The sequence below is a fragment of the Schistocerca cancellata genome, chromosome 6 (assembly GCF_023864275.1).
Source record: "Schistocerca cancellata isolate TAMUIC-IGC-003103 chromosome 6, iqSchCanc2.1, whole genome shotgun sequence".
In the NCBI taxonomy this organism is placed as follows: domain Eukaryota; kingdom Metazoa; phylum Arthropoda; class Insecta; order Orthoptera; family Acrididae; genus Schistocerca; species Schistocerca cancellata.
The window spans coordinates 595,702,561-595,718,850 of record NC_064631.1 but is presented as its reverse complement, the minus strand read 5'-3'; the positions used below and the strand labels follow the sequence as shown (position 1 = coordinate 595,718,850).

The window sequence follows — 16,290 nt, the reverse complement described above, 5'->3', positions numbered from 1 at the left end:
TTACTTTTTTTTTTTTTTTTTTACAGGAACTTGCTGACATTGGAAATGATGATTATTATGAGAGCATTTCAGTGCATTCTACATCAAGTAGTAACTCACCCAAGAGCAATGTTAAATCATCTGACAGCATTACAAGGATCTATGCATGTGCAACCATGTGGCATGAAACAAAAGAAGAAATGATGGAAATGTTAAAATCAATTCTGCGAATTGATGAAGATCAGTCTGCCAGAAGAGTTGCTCAAAAATATCTCCGAGTTGTTGATCCAGACTACTACGAATTTGAGAGTAAGTTTACCTGATTTATTTCATTAGCTTTCAACATCCTTCAGCAAATATTAGTTTTGAAATACTTGTACATCTAACAAAAAACATCATGATGCATTATAAGTGGCTAAAGGACAGTCTTATGTATATTCCCAGAGTAAAAGAGCTAACTGAAAGGCAGTAGACTCAAACCAAATCAAAAAAAATTCTAGAGTGATAAGACTTTCTTGTATAGCTTGAGAGAAGACTAAGACAGAAAAAGAAAAGAAGGGGTACTCATGCTGAGAATGGCTAACTTCCACTTCCGTCTTTATTTCTTACATTTTAAATGGTTATAAAACAGAAAACTTCTACATTGTTCAGCCTTTATATCGTTTCATTCTTCATGGCGGACAAATAATTTATTCATCAGGATACTATCATTCTTCCTCGACCAAAATTCAATGAATAACCATATGTAGAGGTCTTCTTTTTTTATAAATAAATAAATATTAAAAAAGCAGCAAATAATTAAGACACTCACTCATATCATATTCTATTTATGCTATTTCTTCTACATGTTAATAAATATTGCATTTCCTTCCAGCTCACATTTTCTTTGATGATGCATTTGAAATCAGTGATGAAAGTGATGATGATAATGTTGTGAATCGATTTGTCAAGCTGTTGGTGGATACAATTGATGAAGCTGCATCTCTTGTACATGAAACAAGAATAAGAGTGCGACCACCAAAAAAATACCCAACACCTTATGGAGGACGCCTTGTTTGGACACTACCTGGGAAAACAAAGATGATTGCACATTTAAAGGACAAGAGTAAGATCAGACACAGGAAGCGATGGAGCCAGGTTAGCCTTGTGTAGTAATATGAATTGGTATATGCAATCATATTTTGTATTTTGTGTACTGTAAGTTCAGGTGAATACCAGTTTGAAATAGTGTTTCATTTACCATAGACTCTAAGTAAGCAAAATGTTTCAACTGTGCCTACAGAAATAAAAAAATGTTAATGAGATAAAATAATAAATGAGAAACTGAATGGTTTTGTTGTGTCACAAGTTTGTTTTTAAGTGTTTTCCCTCAGAGTAACAGCAGAAGGAGATACAACATTGAAACTTAAAATGATTTTTCATCAAAAGTAGTGATGAAGTTGAAGTTCTTCTACAGACAAAATAATACTTTCTCGCTCCCAACACTCAGCAGCACACAAACAGCTTTCCACTCAATGGTACATCATCTCGTATCTACTCCCATGTCCAAATAAGATATCAAAGCAGTGTTAAACAAAATAAAATTTCTAGTATAAATCAGTGGCTAAGATCCTGTCCTGACTGACAACATCTTGCATAGGAAACAATGACTAAAAATTATAATCCTCTTCTGTGCTAACTCTGCTGCTCCTTCCAATGTCAGCAGGAATTGGTGTACAATCCCATACCTAGGACTGGTAATGCAGCCTGTAGCAAAAACATGAAATCCTGCAACTGTAAGATTTCCTATTATGTGAGGAACACCACAGCCCAATGCATTTTCAATGGCAAAGATAAGACTCAATTACTAGCCAATTATGTGGTATACAATCTTACTTGTTCTGATTATGATAAGTTTTATAATGGTCTATTGGGCAGAGACTTAGCAACTAGATTGGCTGAACATGAACACAGCTGGATTTTGCAGAATTATGACCACATTTGTTGAGCCTGTAATGAATGAAGGCCACAATTACCAGCCACAGTCCCATGCTGTCCAATTAGCAAACAAAGGCCAAAAACTCAACCTTTTGGAAGCCCTGGAAATCAACAAAGATCTGGTCCACAGTCCTGATTTAATATTGAATGACTAAACACAGCTAAATACTTCCCCTCTTCTAAATACCACTTACTCCTCACAGATTTCCAAGACTTCCCACACTGTCTGTTCCATTCTATTCTTCCAGTTTCTTGTATTTCTTCATTTTATTATGACTGCCTATGTACTTCATATATTCTCCTGTTATAGTTGTCACTTCTATCTTTCACTTTGTTTCTGTATCATCTTGCATATGTAATACCACTTCACATTATTCTTTAGTACTCTTGACTAATTTTATTTCAGAAAAAACATATTTGTGCCATCAGCTGCACAATTTTATGTTTATTTTCTACCAGTGACGATTGTTGCAATCATCTTCAAGAAGAAATTGTAAATCAGTTCTCCTTGAAGATATGGTAACAATTGAAACCAACAGAGTATAAACATAAAACTGTACAGCTGATTGCAGCAATATGCTTTTCCAAATTATTTAACAGTTGTAGACAATCATCCATGAAAAGCTGTATGCTAATTTTATTTTATAGGGATTGTTAATTTAATTTAAATTATTATATATGCAGTTATTCAAGTTTAACATTAATTATTTTTCCTGGTTTGCTCCCTTGATATTTATTTACAGTTAACTTTTAAGTTTTTAATTGCATTACCACTGAACTTTGAAAAATGACATTCACTCTGTGTTTATGGCTCACTCTAGATGAGAACATCTCTTCCAATGTTTTTTTACAAATATTGTAACTTCTTTTATGATGATAGCCAGTTCAAGTCTGATGATGGCCTTGTAAGCTGAGAACTAGTAAACTGAATAAGTTAATCCCATAGAACATACACATTATTGTCTTTTTCATTTATAATTATGTTGTCTTTCCTAGAAGTGATGGAAGAATTAACGCAAATTAGAAAGCTGTGTTTCAAATAACTTGGCATTGATTGGAAGTTTTCCAAACCATGACCTTTCATGTAGAATGGAATCATTATTGTTTGGATGTTACTGGAAATAACAGTTTTCATAAACATACCGTATTTACTCGAATCTAAGCCGCACTTTTTTTCCAGTTTCTGTAATCCAAAAAACCGCCTGCGGCTTAGAATCGAGTGCAAAGTAAGCGGAAGTTCTGAAAAATGTTGGTAGGTGCCGCCACAACTAACTTCTGCCGTTGAATATATGTAGCGCTACACAGGCATGCTTTGCAGGCACAAAGATAAATACTGGTACCAAAACCTCTGCGTCATTACATTATCCAATGAAGTAAATACAAATTCCGTATTGTTCATCTTCGAATGTAGCAGCATTTCAATGTACTATGAAAATCCGACTGGCAAGACTGTTTGGGACGTTTGTCAATATTGCCAACTCTGCATTCTGAATTTGTTCCTACCTGTGAGAAGAGATGGTTGCTGATAGGAACTTTTATGAATTGTGAATCACAAGCAGTGTTCTCCTCACCATAAAATTAATATGAATATAAACATTTTGCTATGTATTGTTTCGTGTTTGCTGCTATCTCATTTAAATCCTGTCTGCCTAATAAACTACGAAACTAGAGTGAGACAACAGCAAACGTGGAAGAATATACATATCATGTCATGTTTATATTCGTATTATTATGCCTAATAGTGATACAGTCCAAAATGAAGCATGACAATTGACTAGAGTTTTAAATCTAAGATGACTCTAATTTCTGTGCAGAATGTAATGTACTAAAGAGGCGTCTGCAAAGATTTTCAAATGGAGAAAAATTTTCACTAAACTCTCATTCAAAACATCTTCTATCATACGCAGTCTATCATTTGGTTCTTGTTGATCATTATCAAAGAAAGCAGCAGTGTGAGTAACTACAAATAGCAGTCTCTTGCCATTGTTTCGCCAATGAGACGATTCCTCTCTCTTTTATTTATTGTAAGCGACAGTAGCGTGCACAAAAGCAAGCCATGCCGCAAGCGGCGACAGGCCGTAAACACTCATTATCAGAATGCAACAAACAGTGTAGGACACAGTACAGTAATGCATTTTCAGCTTAGAGTGATGTAAATACCTATAACAAAGAGAACGGCACTTATCAGATCAAAGAAAAATAAGCAATCGATTCAAACCACACGAAGCACGTGAAAAAGGAAGGGTACCCGTATAAATATGGACGGAGCGCCTGACGCATAGCAATGGCTACCTGGTAAAGCTTAACTGCTAAGCTCACGACTCGAACGAAACTACTGTAGCTGTATCGTCATTCATTCGACCTAAATTGTGTCTCATATTACAATGGACCAACTTTGTTTCGATATGGAGGTGCGGCCTAAAACTTTTCTCTCCCCCTGAATTTCGAGTCTCAAATTTCAGGTGCAGCTTAGATTCGGGAAAAATTTTTTTCCTTGATTTCGAGTCTCATTTTTCAGGTGCGGCTTAGATTCAAGTGCAGCTTAGATTCGAGTAAATACAGTAGTGTAAGGGATGTGGTAAATAAATATGATGCTGAGTTACAATACAAAGCCCAAAATCAGATTAACTAGAAGGTGCAGGCATCATTAGGAGGCAGTTGTTAACTATGACATGCTGTAGGAAGTTTTCTGTGCCAGATGTTGTAAATCAATACGTCAAGCTCTTGGTGGATACTTTGAATGGTTTCTACTCCACATTGCTACAGATGTAAAAACCAGGCAATAGAACTCATATTAGATTCTCCCTCTCTCTTTATTCCCTTTGAGTATACTGACCTGAATCACATCTCTGTGTGGTCAAATTACCTTGTGAAATTACATGTCTGAAGCCTCTACTGAACTGGATATAATTAAATCCTTTCTGGAAACTCAAAAAAAGGTTCCATATCGTCATAATAAGTAAGAATATACAACTTATGCAATTTGACTTGTTCACTGATTCTTAGTACACATATGACCCCCTATTAGTATGTTTCTGTAATTTTCTTGCTCCCACTCATTTTACTGCAATCACCATCCAGAAAATGTTAGTAGATATGACAGTTTATTTGGTGTGCATATCCAGATACCTCTCCTAACTCTATGAAGTATTATTATGTTGCCCTGAATCAAATGAACAAATAACATCAGTTGTTCTTGTGACAACTGGCACAGCCAAGGCCTCCACTAACAGTCAATATGTGTCTTAGTCCTACATGCAAAAAATCAATTCTTCTCACAGAAAACAGTTCAGTCTTGTGTTTCCTAGAAACACAATTATCAAGAGTATTAAGTGCTCCTACTCCTTCTGATATGGTACTGTGAAACCAATTATACATTTTGGGGGAATCACACAGTTGGCAGTAAATCTACAGAATGTCATTCTGTCTACAAGTAAATGTTTTAAGAATTGCATTAAAAATGATAGTTGGCTTCCTAATATACATACTGTAACAAAACTGTCTTTTCACACAGTTGGCAGTAAATCTACAGAATGTCATTCTGTCTACAAGTAAATGTTTTAAGAATTGCATTAAAAATGATAGTTGGCTTCCTAATATACATACTGTAACAAAACTGTCTTTTCATAGGTCATGTACATGTACTATTTGCTTGGACACCGACTCATGGAGCTACCTATTCCTGTGGACCGAAAAGCAGTGATAGCACAGAATACATATTTATTAACACTTGATGGAGATATTGATTTTCAACCTCATGCTGTACATTTGTTGGTTCACTTGATGAAGAAGAACAGGAATCTGGGAGCAGCATGTGGCCGCATCCACCCTGTTGGTTCTGGTAAGAGTCACTTTTCACTATAACTGCTTATACAAAGAACTTTACTATTAGAAACCACATGTTTTTAAAAACAGTAATTTTGTCACATAAATGAACTGTTAATATTTTATACCTTACAAGCCTCACCAAAAATCATTGTATGGTTATGCAGGATTTCACAGTAGACTTACCAAACAAAATTTAACCTTCTGAAAATTACTTTTTCATACTGAGTCTTGCCTCTATGATTTTGTTATTTAAACCTTTAAAAAAATTTAAATAATTAATTATTATAGAAATACCTAACAAGAGTAGTAGGACCACATTTCTTAACACCTGAAGGACTGGGGATTATGGCGTATTTAGGACAAACTTCTGAGTTTGACAGGTGTAGTTTAATTTGCTGTTTTAAAAATGGTAAACTAATTTGGATTTATACCAGTTTATTTCGTACTACTTATACAGTTTACCAGGATATAGTTTTACTTTTTTCTAAAGAATTATATGATGCAGTGGTCATTTTCTACCTAATAATTAATCTAAATATATATATGATAACAAAATGTGAAATGGATAATTTTGCTTAGTAAAACTTATTTTAACATAAAATTTTGGATAGCACAATATATAGTAGATAAAACATTTGTAAACCTGATGTCATTCATTCAAAGCCACCTGCTGCATGATGACACCAAACACATGTGCATTCAGTGTTGCCTAAACGTGGTCCACAATCATACTTGCTGCACTTTGTACATAAATGCTTGCCCCTATTCTTTCCTCTACATTCTCCAATTGTCAAGTCTTAAAAATGTTGCTATGTTGTGGAACAGTATCATGAAGTGTATTTTGTACCCTTGAGACTTTATATGCTGAAGCAACTCTTCTGCCAACATGTACATAAACTGATATTGTTTACTTTCTCACCTGTCACTTCCCCATAGAGCAGCCATGCATTAATAGCTGGCAAATTCAATATACTAGCGGGAAAAAAACATGCGTAGGACATCTGTGACATCCATACTCCACAGTCTACAGTTGAGCCATTTGGTCAATGTCAGTGCCGTACTTGGTGTTATTGTAGTATGCCAGTGATTCTGGTAGCTTTCTAAGATGTCACTCATTGACAGTAACTGTGTCATCCAATAAACTCAAAAGAAGCACATTTTTGTTATTTTTCCCTGATAGTATGTTCAAGTTATGTCACCTGACATTAAGTATAGCTGTGTGTAAAGGTGCTGCGGCAGATTTTGCTGACTGAGACAATGTTTGTACTCTTACATTTCAAACTTTCTGTAAGGCATTTGGTTGTGATAAAACTATCACATGTAATATTTCTTCTTGTGGAAGCAAAGGGCTGTATAATATGAATTACAATATTCTCTGCAAGAAGAACACCTGTGGAGTGCTGCTAATCTTTGCTTAGGTAAGGAAAACAATTTACCATGAACCTATAATTTTTATCAACTGTAAACCAAAACTTTATTCCAATTTTGTCTGGTATATTACTCTTATATTGAATGAAAGGGCATCTCACATAATTTTCATCTTGAATGTAACACTGCAAGGAACTGGAAATGGAAGGATTCCAGACAGGGGTAGCAGGTGGAAAGCAATCTGTCCTTATTCTTTGGGAATGTATGTCCTTTTCATCAATGCACATAAACAACAAAATTTCAATGAATTTATTTCTGTTCATTGTGTTCAGGAAGAATGCTGGAGTATTTGACCATAACAACTTCAACAGCAAATTCTTTGCTCCATATATGTGTTGCAAATACATAAGTGATATATTTGCTTTTATTGCATTGATCCAATGGTCCAGTCATCATCCTGCATTCCTTGATGTATTCTATTTTCTGTACACTTCTTTATGTTTTGAAGCATGTTGTTCTCAATTAGTAACCTTCAGGCACTAGAATGTATACCTGCTCCAACAGATCTCTTTGCATAAGCTATAGGTCCCGCTGCTACCTTCAAGATGGCTGTTTTCCGGCAATGTCTTGTATAGGTGTAATAGTTCATGTTGTTCCATCATTTGCTGTTTCACTACTCCAATGGAAGGATTTTCTTTCATCTGTATCTTTTCTTCCCCTCTGCCAAAAATGCTTCTAATGCTGTTTGCTGTGGGAATGGGTACATTGTTGTTTGATGTATCTGAAAATATGTAGTACAATAATTCAATTACAACATAAACGATGAACTTTGAATTATTATAGAGTGAAAGTAAGTTAGAAAATTCATATAACACTTTCTGAAATATGAGCTGAAATACAATAGTAATAATAATAATAAAAATAATGTAAAGTTTACACAAACATATCTGCAATAGGTAAAGCAACATTTGTTTGCCTCTCTTTGTTTTGTTCCTGTCCGGTAGGCACAACATTGCTGTCAGAAGAGTCACAGATTTCATCAATGGCAGGGATATATTCCTCATCATCATTAGTGATTGCAGTGCCAGCCTCCAGTAATTCACTGACTTCACAAACATTATGAGGATCTTCAGTTTCATCTGACACTGAAATCAAATATTTTAAAGTTTCTTAATCATAAAAACCGTGTATGGGATATGCCATTATGAAGCAAGTGAAATGTGGTCAACACAAACTGCACCACTCAAGCAATCAAACTTCCTTCCTCACTGACAAAAGGACTACCAATTTTCATAAATCAATCAGGAAGCCAAGCAACAATAGCTGTGGACAGTCAGAAAGCTATTGTTCTCATGTCCTTACCTGCCAAAATGACGGGTAGAGGACCTTATAGTAGTTCACTGTACCACTTTTCAGAAAGGTCATAAATGCTGAATTCATTGCAGATGTGTACCTCACAAATATTTGTTAGAAGTCATGGGAAGTGGGAACTGTGGAGCAAACCATTTACAAGAAATAAGTCTACTAAAGCAGAGCAACCATCAAATGATGGGTGCAGTCCTTCTAATGTTTCTTAATTCTGTGTTAGAAGTCATGATGGTAAAGTTATTACAGGTCAATAAAGATTATTATCATTATTATTAACTTAAACAAGATCTAAAACAATTACAGGACCCATGGTGTGGTATCAGATGTTTGAATATGCCATTGGACATTGGCTGCAGAAGGCTACAGAACATATGATAGGCTGCGTCCTGTGTAGCCCTGGATGTTTCTCTCTCTTCAGAGGGAAGGCACTTATGGATGACTGCGTAATGAACAAATATACAACAAGATCAGAGGAAGCTCGACACTATGTGCAATATGATCAAGGTCAGGAGAATCTAAATTTTATAAACAAGGAAAAACTACCTGTTTTTCTATCTGGAGTAATACAATCATTTTATATTTACAGGTGAAGATAGATGGCTCTGTACACTACTTTTACAAAGAGGATACCGAGTAGAATATTCAGCAGCCAGTGATGCTTACACACACTGTCCTGAGGGTTTCAATGAATTTTATAACCAACGGCGTCGATGGGTACCTTCAACTATGGCCAACATTATGGACCTTCTAATGGACTCCAAAAGAACAATTAAAATAAATGATAATATCTCATTACCATACATAGGATACCAGGTAAGAATTATTTTTATTCTAATGATACATTATTATTATTATTATTATTATTCATATTATTATTGTTATTGTTGTTGTTGTTGTTGTTTTTCATATTCTGAATGCCAAATAACTATTATCCAAGATCAGACTGACTTCGTATTGGTGTTCTTGTAAGTCCACCACACATGTGTCTCCCATAAAAGTAAAGGTAAAATGGATCATAGTTGCTTAAACTGTCTTCAGTTTGCCAGTTGGTATTCCACTAAAACAAGATTTCTTGGATCAATCTTCTTGGAATTAATTTAAATGTAGATATTGTATGTGGTTATTTGTTGAGAACTGCTGTTTTGTTTTGTCAACATAAAAGTTTAATAACTACTATTACTTTTTAAAAGCCATCATCTTAAAAATGTCAAATAGAATGACAGTTGTAAATGGATGTCTCCTCTTACAGATTTTACTGATGGGTGGTACCATTCTAGGTCCTGGAACCATATTCCTTATGTTGGTAGGAGCTTTTGTGGCAGCATTCCACATTGATAACTGGACAAGCTTCCAATATAATATTATTCCCATACTTCTCTTCATGTTAGTATGTTTTACATGCAAATCAAGTTTACAGGTAAGAACGGTGTCTTTAATACACCAAAAATAATATGATACAGGGAAGGTCTGTGTATGTTTAATTTCTTGCAGAAACATAACTGTATTATAGATTTGTATTCACACGCATATGATAGTCGTACTAAAACAGTGATTAAAGTATTGCATCTATCCAAGCAGCATACAACATTTACTCAACAAAAACAAAGAATAACTAACCACTACAAACTGAAGAATAAACATAGGGCAATGAACATACCACCGAACCTGAATACTTTGAGCACTGTGTGATGTCACTCCAATGTATGATCACTCTGTCAATCACCCAATAGTGCCAGTGATACTTGGTGCTGAAACAGATGTGGCATCCTGCTCACATGATCTCCTGCTTTGTGCAGTCTGTTGTGATATTTTGTGAACTGCTGTTTGCTGCAGGTTGTGGTGTAGTCATGTCTGCTGCAGTATGTGTAAGTTTAGTGTCTGCTGATTTTTGTGGCTGGTTTGTGACAGGCTAGTTGATGGTAGCTGAGGATGCTGAGGTGATTCACAGAGACTGTGGTGTGAATACTCATCAATCTTGAACGTCTTTCTATCCCTGCCAAGGATGGTGTAAGGCCTGTCATGTGGGGCTTGGAGTTGCTTGCGTGCCACATTGTGCTAGATTCCTGAAAATAAAAGGACAATGAGTGAGTTGGCATTGTGGTGTGACAGGCCAGATTTGTCTGATTTGTGCTGCATTTTGGAGACAAAGTCAGAGGCACTGACACAGTCATTAGTAAGCTTGAGCAATTCACCTGGTAATTCAGCACTTGGCCATGCATGAGATAAGCTGCTGTGGCCTTGAGATCTGTCTTGATGGATGCTCAAAGCCCCAGAAGCACAATGGGTAATGCTTCCGTCCAGTGTTGTGAATCATGACACCTTAATACTGTCTTCAACTGCCATTGCAGTTATTCCATGAGCCCGTTAGGTGGAGGATGGTAAGTGCTATTGGAGATATGCTCCATGCCTAACAGGGTGGCAAGTGCTTTAAACAAATATGATTCGAATTGTCAGCCTTTATCTGTGGTAACATAAAGGAGCATGCTGAAATAGGCAAAAGAATGTGTTTGCTACAGTTTCAGAGATTATATTATTCTTAGGGAAAGCTTCTGGATGATGTGAAAAGTGGTCGATGGCAGTAAGACAGTAATTGAAATCTTTGTATCATGCTAATAGCCCAATAATGTCTAAATGGACATGCTAAAAAAATTGATTAGGTGATAGAAATATGCCAAGTGGTGCTTTGATATGTCAAGCAATTTTATTCGTCTGAGAAACCATGCACTGATCCTCAACCAGTTTGTAATCTTTATCCATATTAGGCCACACAAAAGCATACTTCCCAAGATTTAACATACCATAGACCCCAGTATGTGCCAAATTATGTAATGACACAATAGCTTGGAGTTGAAACAGTAGGGGGACAAATGGTCACATCTTCAATGTAGAAACATCACAATACATTCTTATGTTCACCAGTGGTACTGTGGTGTGTTGGAGGTGCAGGCTGTTTGGTTGCCCCAGTAATGCACATAGACATGGACTGAGATGTTGTTACTTAGCAAGAGCTTGGATTGTAAGCATTTCAATGCAAGGGAGAGTGTCCGCTGAACATTCAAATCAACATGAACGTGAATAACATGCATCATAAATTGGTCAATGTAATGTAGGTGGCATAGCTGTTATGGTGATCCCTTGTCTGGCTTCTGATGAAAGGTGAAAATCAGTGGTTCGTGGCAGTGACCAAAGTAAACTGCTGCCCTTCAAGCATATCGCGAAACCTTTTGTGGCAGCAATTGTCATGTACAGCTTGCAATTGTATGTCGACCAGCCTTGTTGTGCTGGTGAAAGCTTCTGGCTGAAAAACACAAGTGGTTGCCAGCACTGCTCTATTTTTTGCTGTAGTACAGTGCCTGTTGCTGTTGCTGACAGGTCTACCATCAAAGTCAGAGGGGCTTGAACAACAGGATGGTGATGGCAGTTTTCACTTTGATGAAAACTATTTCTGCTTCACTGATCAACAATATTTCACCCTTCACTTTCACAGCACCTCTCAACACATCAGCCAATGGAGATGATACCAATACATGATTGCATACAAAACAGCGATAGAAATTTATTATGCCTGAGAATCATCACAGCTCCTGGATCATAATTGGCTGTGGGTATTTGACTATGCCTTGAACTTTCTCATGCGCTTGCCAGGGCATTGACGGGATATCCTCAGACCTTAAACCTCTGTCACTCTGTCACCATGCACTTCCAAGAGTTAATAATCAGTCCCTGTGAACAGAGGCAGCTGAAGAGTGACACAAATGTTCCACATGCTCTGATTCCAAAGCAGACATCGCCAAAATATCAGCAATCTACATGCAACAAAAATCAAGGTCACACATTATCTCATCCATAAAATGTTGGAACATTTGTGCATTAACGCATAATCCGAATGGCATTCTCATAAACTTGAAGAGGCTGAATGGAGTAGTAACTGGAGTTTTGGCTATATCTTCAGGCATGATATGTATCTGACAATATGCACATAATAAGTCAATGGTAGAAAAGGTGCTTTTGTTGTGTGTGTTGTGTGCAAAATCTTCAATGTGCAGATTAGATATCTATCAGGGATACTATGTGAGCCTCCCCTCCTGCACCAATATTTAGTTACCACAATAGGTTCTATTTCATCAAACATTTCTCAGGGCTTTAATTTCTGAGTATAATTAATATAGCTGCATATACTATGGTTGCAACTTATTATTTATGCTTAGTTACTTCTGAGTAACCCAAGATGGCATGTTACTTTTTTAATGACAAGGTTGAAATTATGTGCCAGTCATTTGGTTGATAAATTAAATGACTAGTAATGCCATGGACTATATCAGTAATGAAGGAACTTTCCCATTTGGGTGAGGGTTCTGAAGTAGACAATGGAAGACTTGAAATGAAGTTCATTCACCCTTGTTCTTATTCAGAAATTTACAGTGATTCAAGTATTAATTCATTTAAAAATGTTTCATAAATAGTTCTGACATTTCTGTCCCTATGATCAGTTTTGAATAAACAGGTACTGGCAAAAAAATGTTATCAATTGACAGATAGTTCTGATGAGTTTTGATCTAACAGTTTCATTGAAAGTTATGAACAAAATTTTTGTTTGTAAAAGTTTTGGTGATAATTTTGGTGGAGTGGGCATGAAACATTTCAAAACATAAACACACACAATCATGTATGATGGATAATTGCTTGGAAATGGTGCCATCATGATGTCAGGTTGAGATAGCAGGATTGATGATGAGGGTGAAGATGAAAAGAGGCCCTTCTTGAACTAGGACTAGTGCAGGTTGACAAGAACAGGGTGATCCTGAGAGAGGCAAGCAGGTAAGATTGGACCTTCATAGCACCACACTCATATCAGTGACTTGTCAACATGGAAGATTCCAAACAGAAAATAAGAACATATTTAGATTTACAGTCCTGAAAAGGAATGGGTTAGTTCATGCAATTTATTTACTTCACTTCTGGTCTGAATTCCTTGATCTGGAAGGAGTTGCTCACAAACTGGGTTTATTTTGTATCTGTTAACAATATCTCTCAAATGTGTGTCATTTCATATCATAATCCACTTGTGAACTTGTAATGACCTTATCAACAGTCACAGGTTGTCCCTGATGCAATCACATCTTCCCTCATTATCCACAAAATTTAAAATTTTAATCAGAACATGTACTTGTTTACCACTTGGTGACAATAAGCTTTATTGGGTAGGCTGACGATTGAACAGCTTTTTGCAATCAACTAGAATCACTCACAGTTTGTGTGCACTCACTCTGTTTCACTGCTCTATAAAAATTCATATTCATTAAATGGATGCACTTTCAGCAAACACACCACACAACACCTTCATGGGAAGTTCATTACTGGCTGTTTAACACCAATCTATGTTTTTCATGGACATGTGCACCAAACGTTTACCTGTTCCAAATTCTATCACATTCCATTAAAACTTCCAGCCATCTCCAAATCTAAATTAATTTAGTTCAGGAATTAGATAATGCTATTGTACCACACCCAGCATTGATTTTGGGATCCTAGTACATGGTTCTGATGTAGGTTCACCTGTTCTGAATGCAGAGCACATTATGATATTTCAGTGCCTGATACAATGTGATGGCTACAGCCATTATCAAATACATGAAATGTATTTGCAATTGCAAATAAGAACTACAACAGCTGATGTTGGCTCATATTTGCAACTGCTGATACATTTCATGCAGAACACACTGCAACAACTCCAAGATTTAATCCACTTGTGCCAGCATGATATGGGCATCAATAAGGAAGACGACTTAAAATGTCACACTTTATTCTCAGAATCAGAATGAATTAAAACTGTCTTAACAGAGTATAAACAACAATTTCTATTAGGTTTCGAAAAATATTGCCATAATAGTCTCAGTTGGGAACCACCTCACAAATTAATTCAATAACTTCTCTTCAATGGAAACTTTTAATACCATGAGAATTAATTCAATTGTAAGAATCTAAATAACCCTAAATTCTACAAAATAATTGTTGACATCTTACAATAGTGATCACTAAGCTTGAAAATAATTATTGTATTGTATAAATACATGAAATTCATAATTTACACAGTTTCTAAAATAAAAGTTCATTAACACAAACACATATACACTCATGTCATCATTTCAACTTTCTTCATATCACAGATAATATCTTCTGGAAAAATCACAGTTTATTTGTAATACCATATCTAGTGCAATACCTAAACAAAATTTGCAGGCCTATTTATGTTTCAGCATTACATAATTGTCTCTCAGCCTTACAGCAAGCATAATTCTTCTTAAGATCTTGATGGGGATACAACCTTTTCACATGGTGCATATCCCGATATCCCAACACAAATGATCCCGGATGAGGTATCCTAAAGATCTTGAATGGCTCCACAAATAGTAACCGCATTTCTTGTTTCTCTTACCAAGCAGTGAAAAACACCTTCTCAGTAAGACCTTTTCTTTGATTTGAAACCAATGAATCCTCAGTCTACTTTTCTCATTGTCAATTTTCCTCTTCCTGGCCTTTTCTGTAAAGTTCAGATGGCAGTTCTTACTCTCTCTCCCGCTACCCTTTATTATCTCCAGGTAACGAGGTAGAAGCTATGGCAATAGGCCTTGAGTGGAAAAACATCTAGATTACATGTATATACCTTAATATTCCTGGCTTCTCTTCAAATATTAGATAGTACTGATTCAAGAGGGCTGACAGTTGCTTCTTCTGGTCATCATCAAAGTGCTCGGGCTCCATTAATTTTTGTTGAACTTGGTCACACAATGCTAATATATTAATCACTTTTGGTTGACATATACTAGTTTGTCAACTATTCTTCACTATTAAATGTACACTCACTCCTCAACAGAATTTCCTATGACCATCTTTCTCCTGCAGTAAGTATATTTGGGCAATAGCTCTGTTGATCCAAAAATTGATGTTTCCCATTGAAAAGCTGATTGTTCCATCCCTCCCTTGGATACTTTTCAGGCCTAGAATATAATCCGCTGCTAAAATTTTTATTACTAGGAATGTACATTTTATGGCTACTTTGCCCAGCTTATCCTCCAACTGAATCTGTACTCTGACACATTGTGATCTTGTGCCTCCAACTATATTACAATTGTGCAGTGGAAGTGAAGCCAAACAGGTCCTTTGGGGTACCCTTTGGAAAAAACTATTTGAAATAGTTCACTGACATTCCAAAGTCCAGCACCATTACAATTGAAATATCTTGTACACTCAGATGTATAGCTGAGATCGGTACTGAGGAATCCACTCTGTCACATGGACTGATGTCCCCACGTAGTTTGTCCATAATACCCACAGCACCATTGTAAGGTAAAGAGTTGACTTCTCACTCAAAGCCCCTATTCCAGTTAGCAACTGCTCCTATGGGGCATGATACAGTTGCATCTAATTTTACACACTCTGGTCACCAAAGTGAGTCATGTTGTCTGTCACACTTGTTATCACTGGTGTTTGTCCTTGCCAGTTACTACTTGTCAGGTGTGGTTGCTGTGTTTGACTATAATTCTGGTTCCAGTGCTGCTTATTGGTATTGGAATTATAGACTGGATTTTATCTTCAGTCTGATCTATTTGGTTGATTACCCTGAGGAAGGAAGCTGTTTCCATTCCCATTCTGCCAGTAATTGCAATTCTGTTCAGGACTGTAGCTGTGTTCATAGGACCGTTTGCTTGTCTTGTGTGCATGATGTTATTTGCATGGACATTATATGAAGTATGTTCCTGCACATGGAAA

At 36.3% G+C, this 16,290-nt stretch overlaps 1 protein-coding gene across 2 annotated transcripts in view; it reads left to right on the top strand.

Moving 5' to 3' along the window:
• The window catches only part of LOC126190966 (chitin synthase chs-2), a 336,208-nt gene that overhangs the window by 263,881 nt on the left and 56,037 nt on the right, over positions 1-16,290 (top strand). For both annotated transcript variants that reach the window (XM_049931630.1, XM_049931629.1), the window contains exons 10-15: positions 27-288; positions 854-1,116; positions 5,587-5,797; positions 8,824-9,024; positions 9,107-9,333; positions 9,770-9,937. In XM_049931630.1, coding sequence (XP_049787587.1) covers positions 27-288; positions 854-1,116; positions 5,587-5,797; positions 8,824-9,024; positions 9,107-9,333; positions 9,770-9,937 — 1,332 coding nt within the window. The remainder of the gene's footprint in view (positions 1-26; positions 289-853; positions 1,117-5,586; positions 5,798-8,823; positions 9,025-9,106; positions 9,334-9,769; positions 9,938-16,290) is intronic.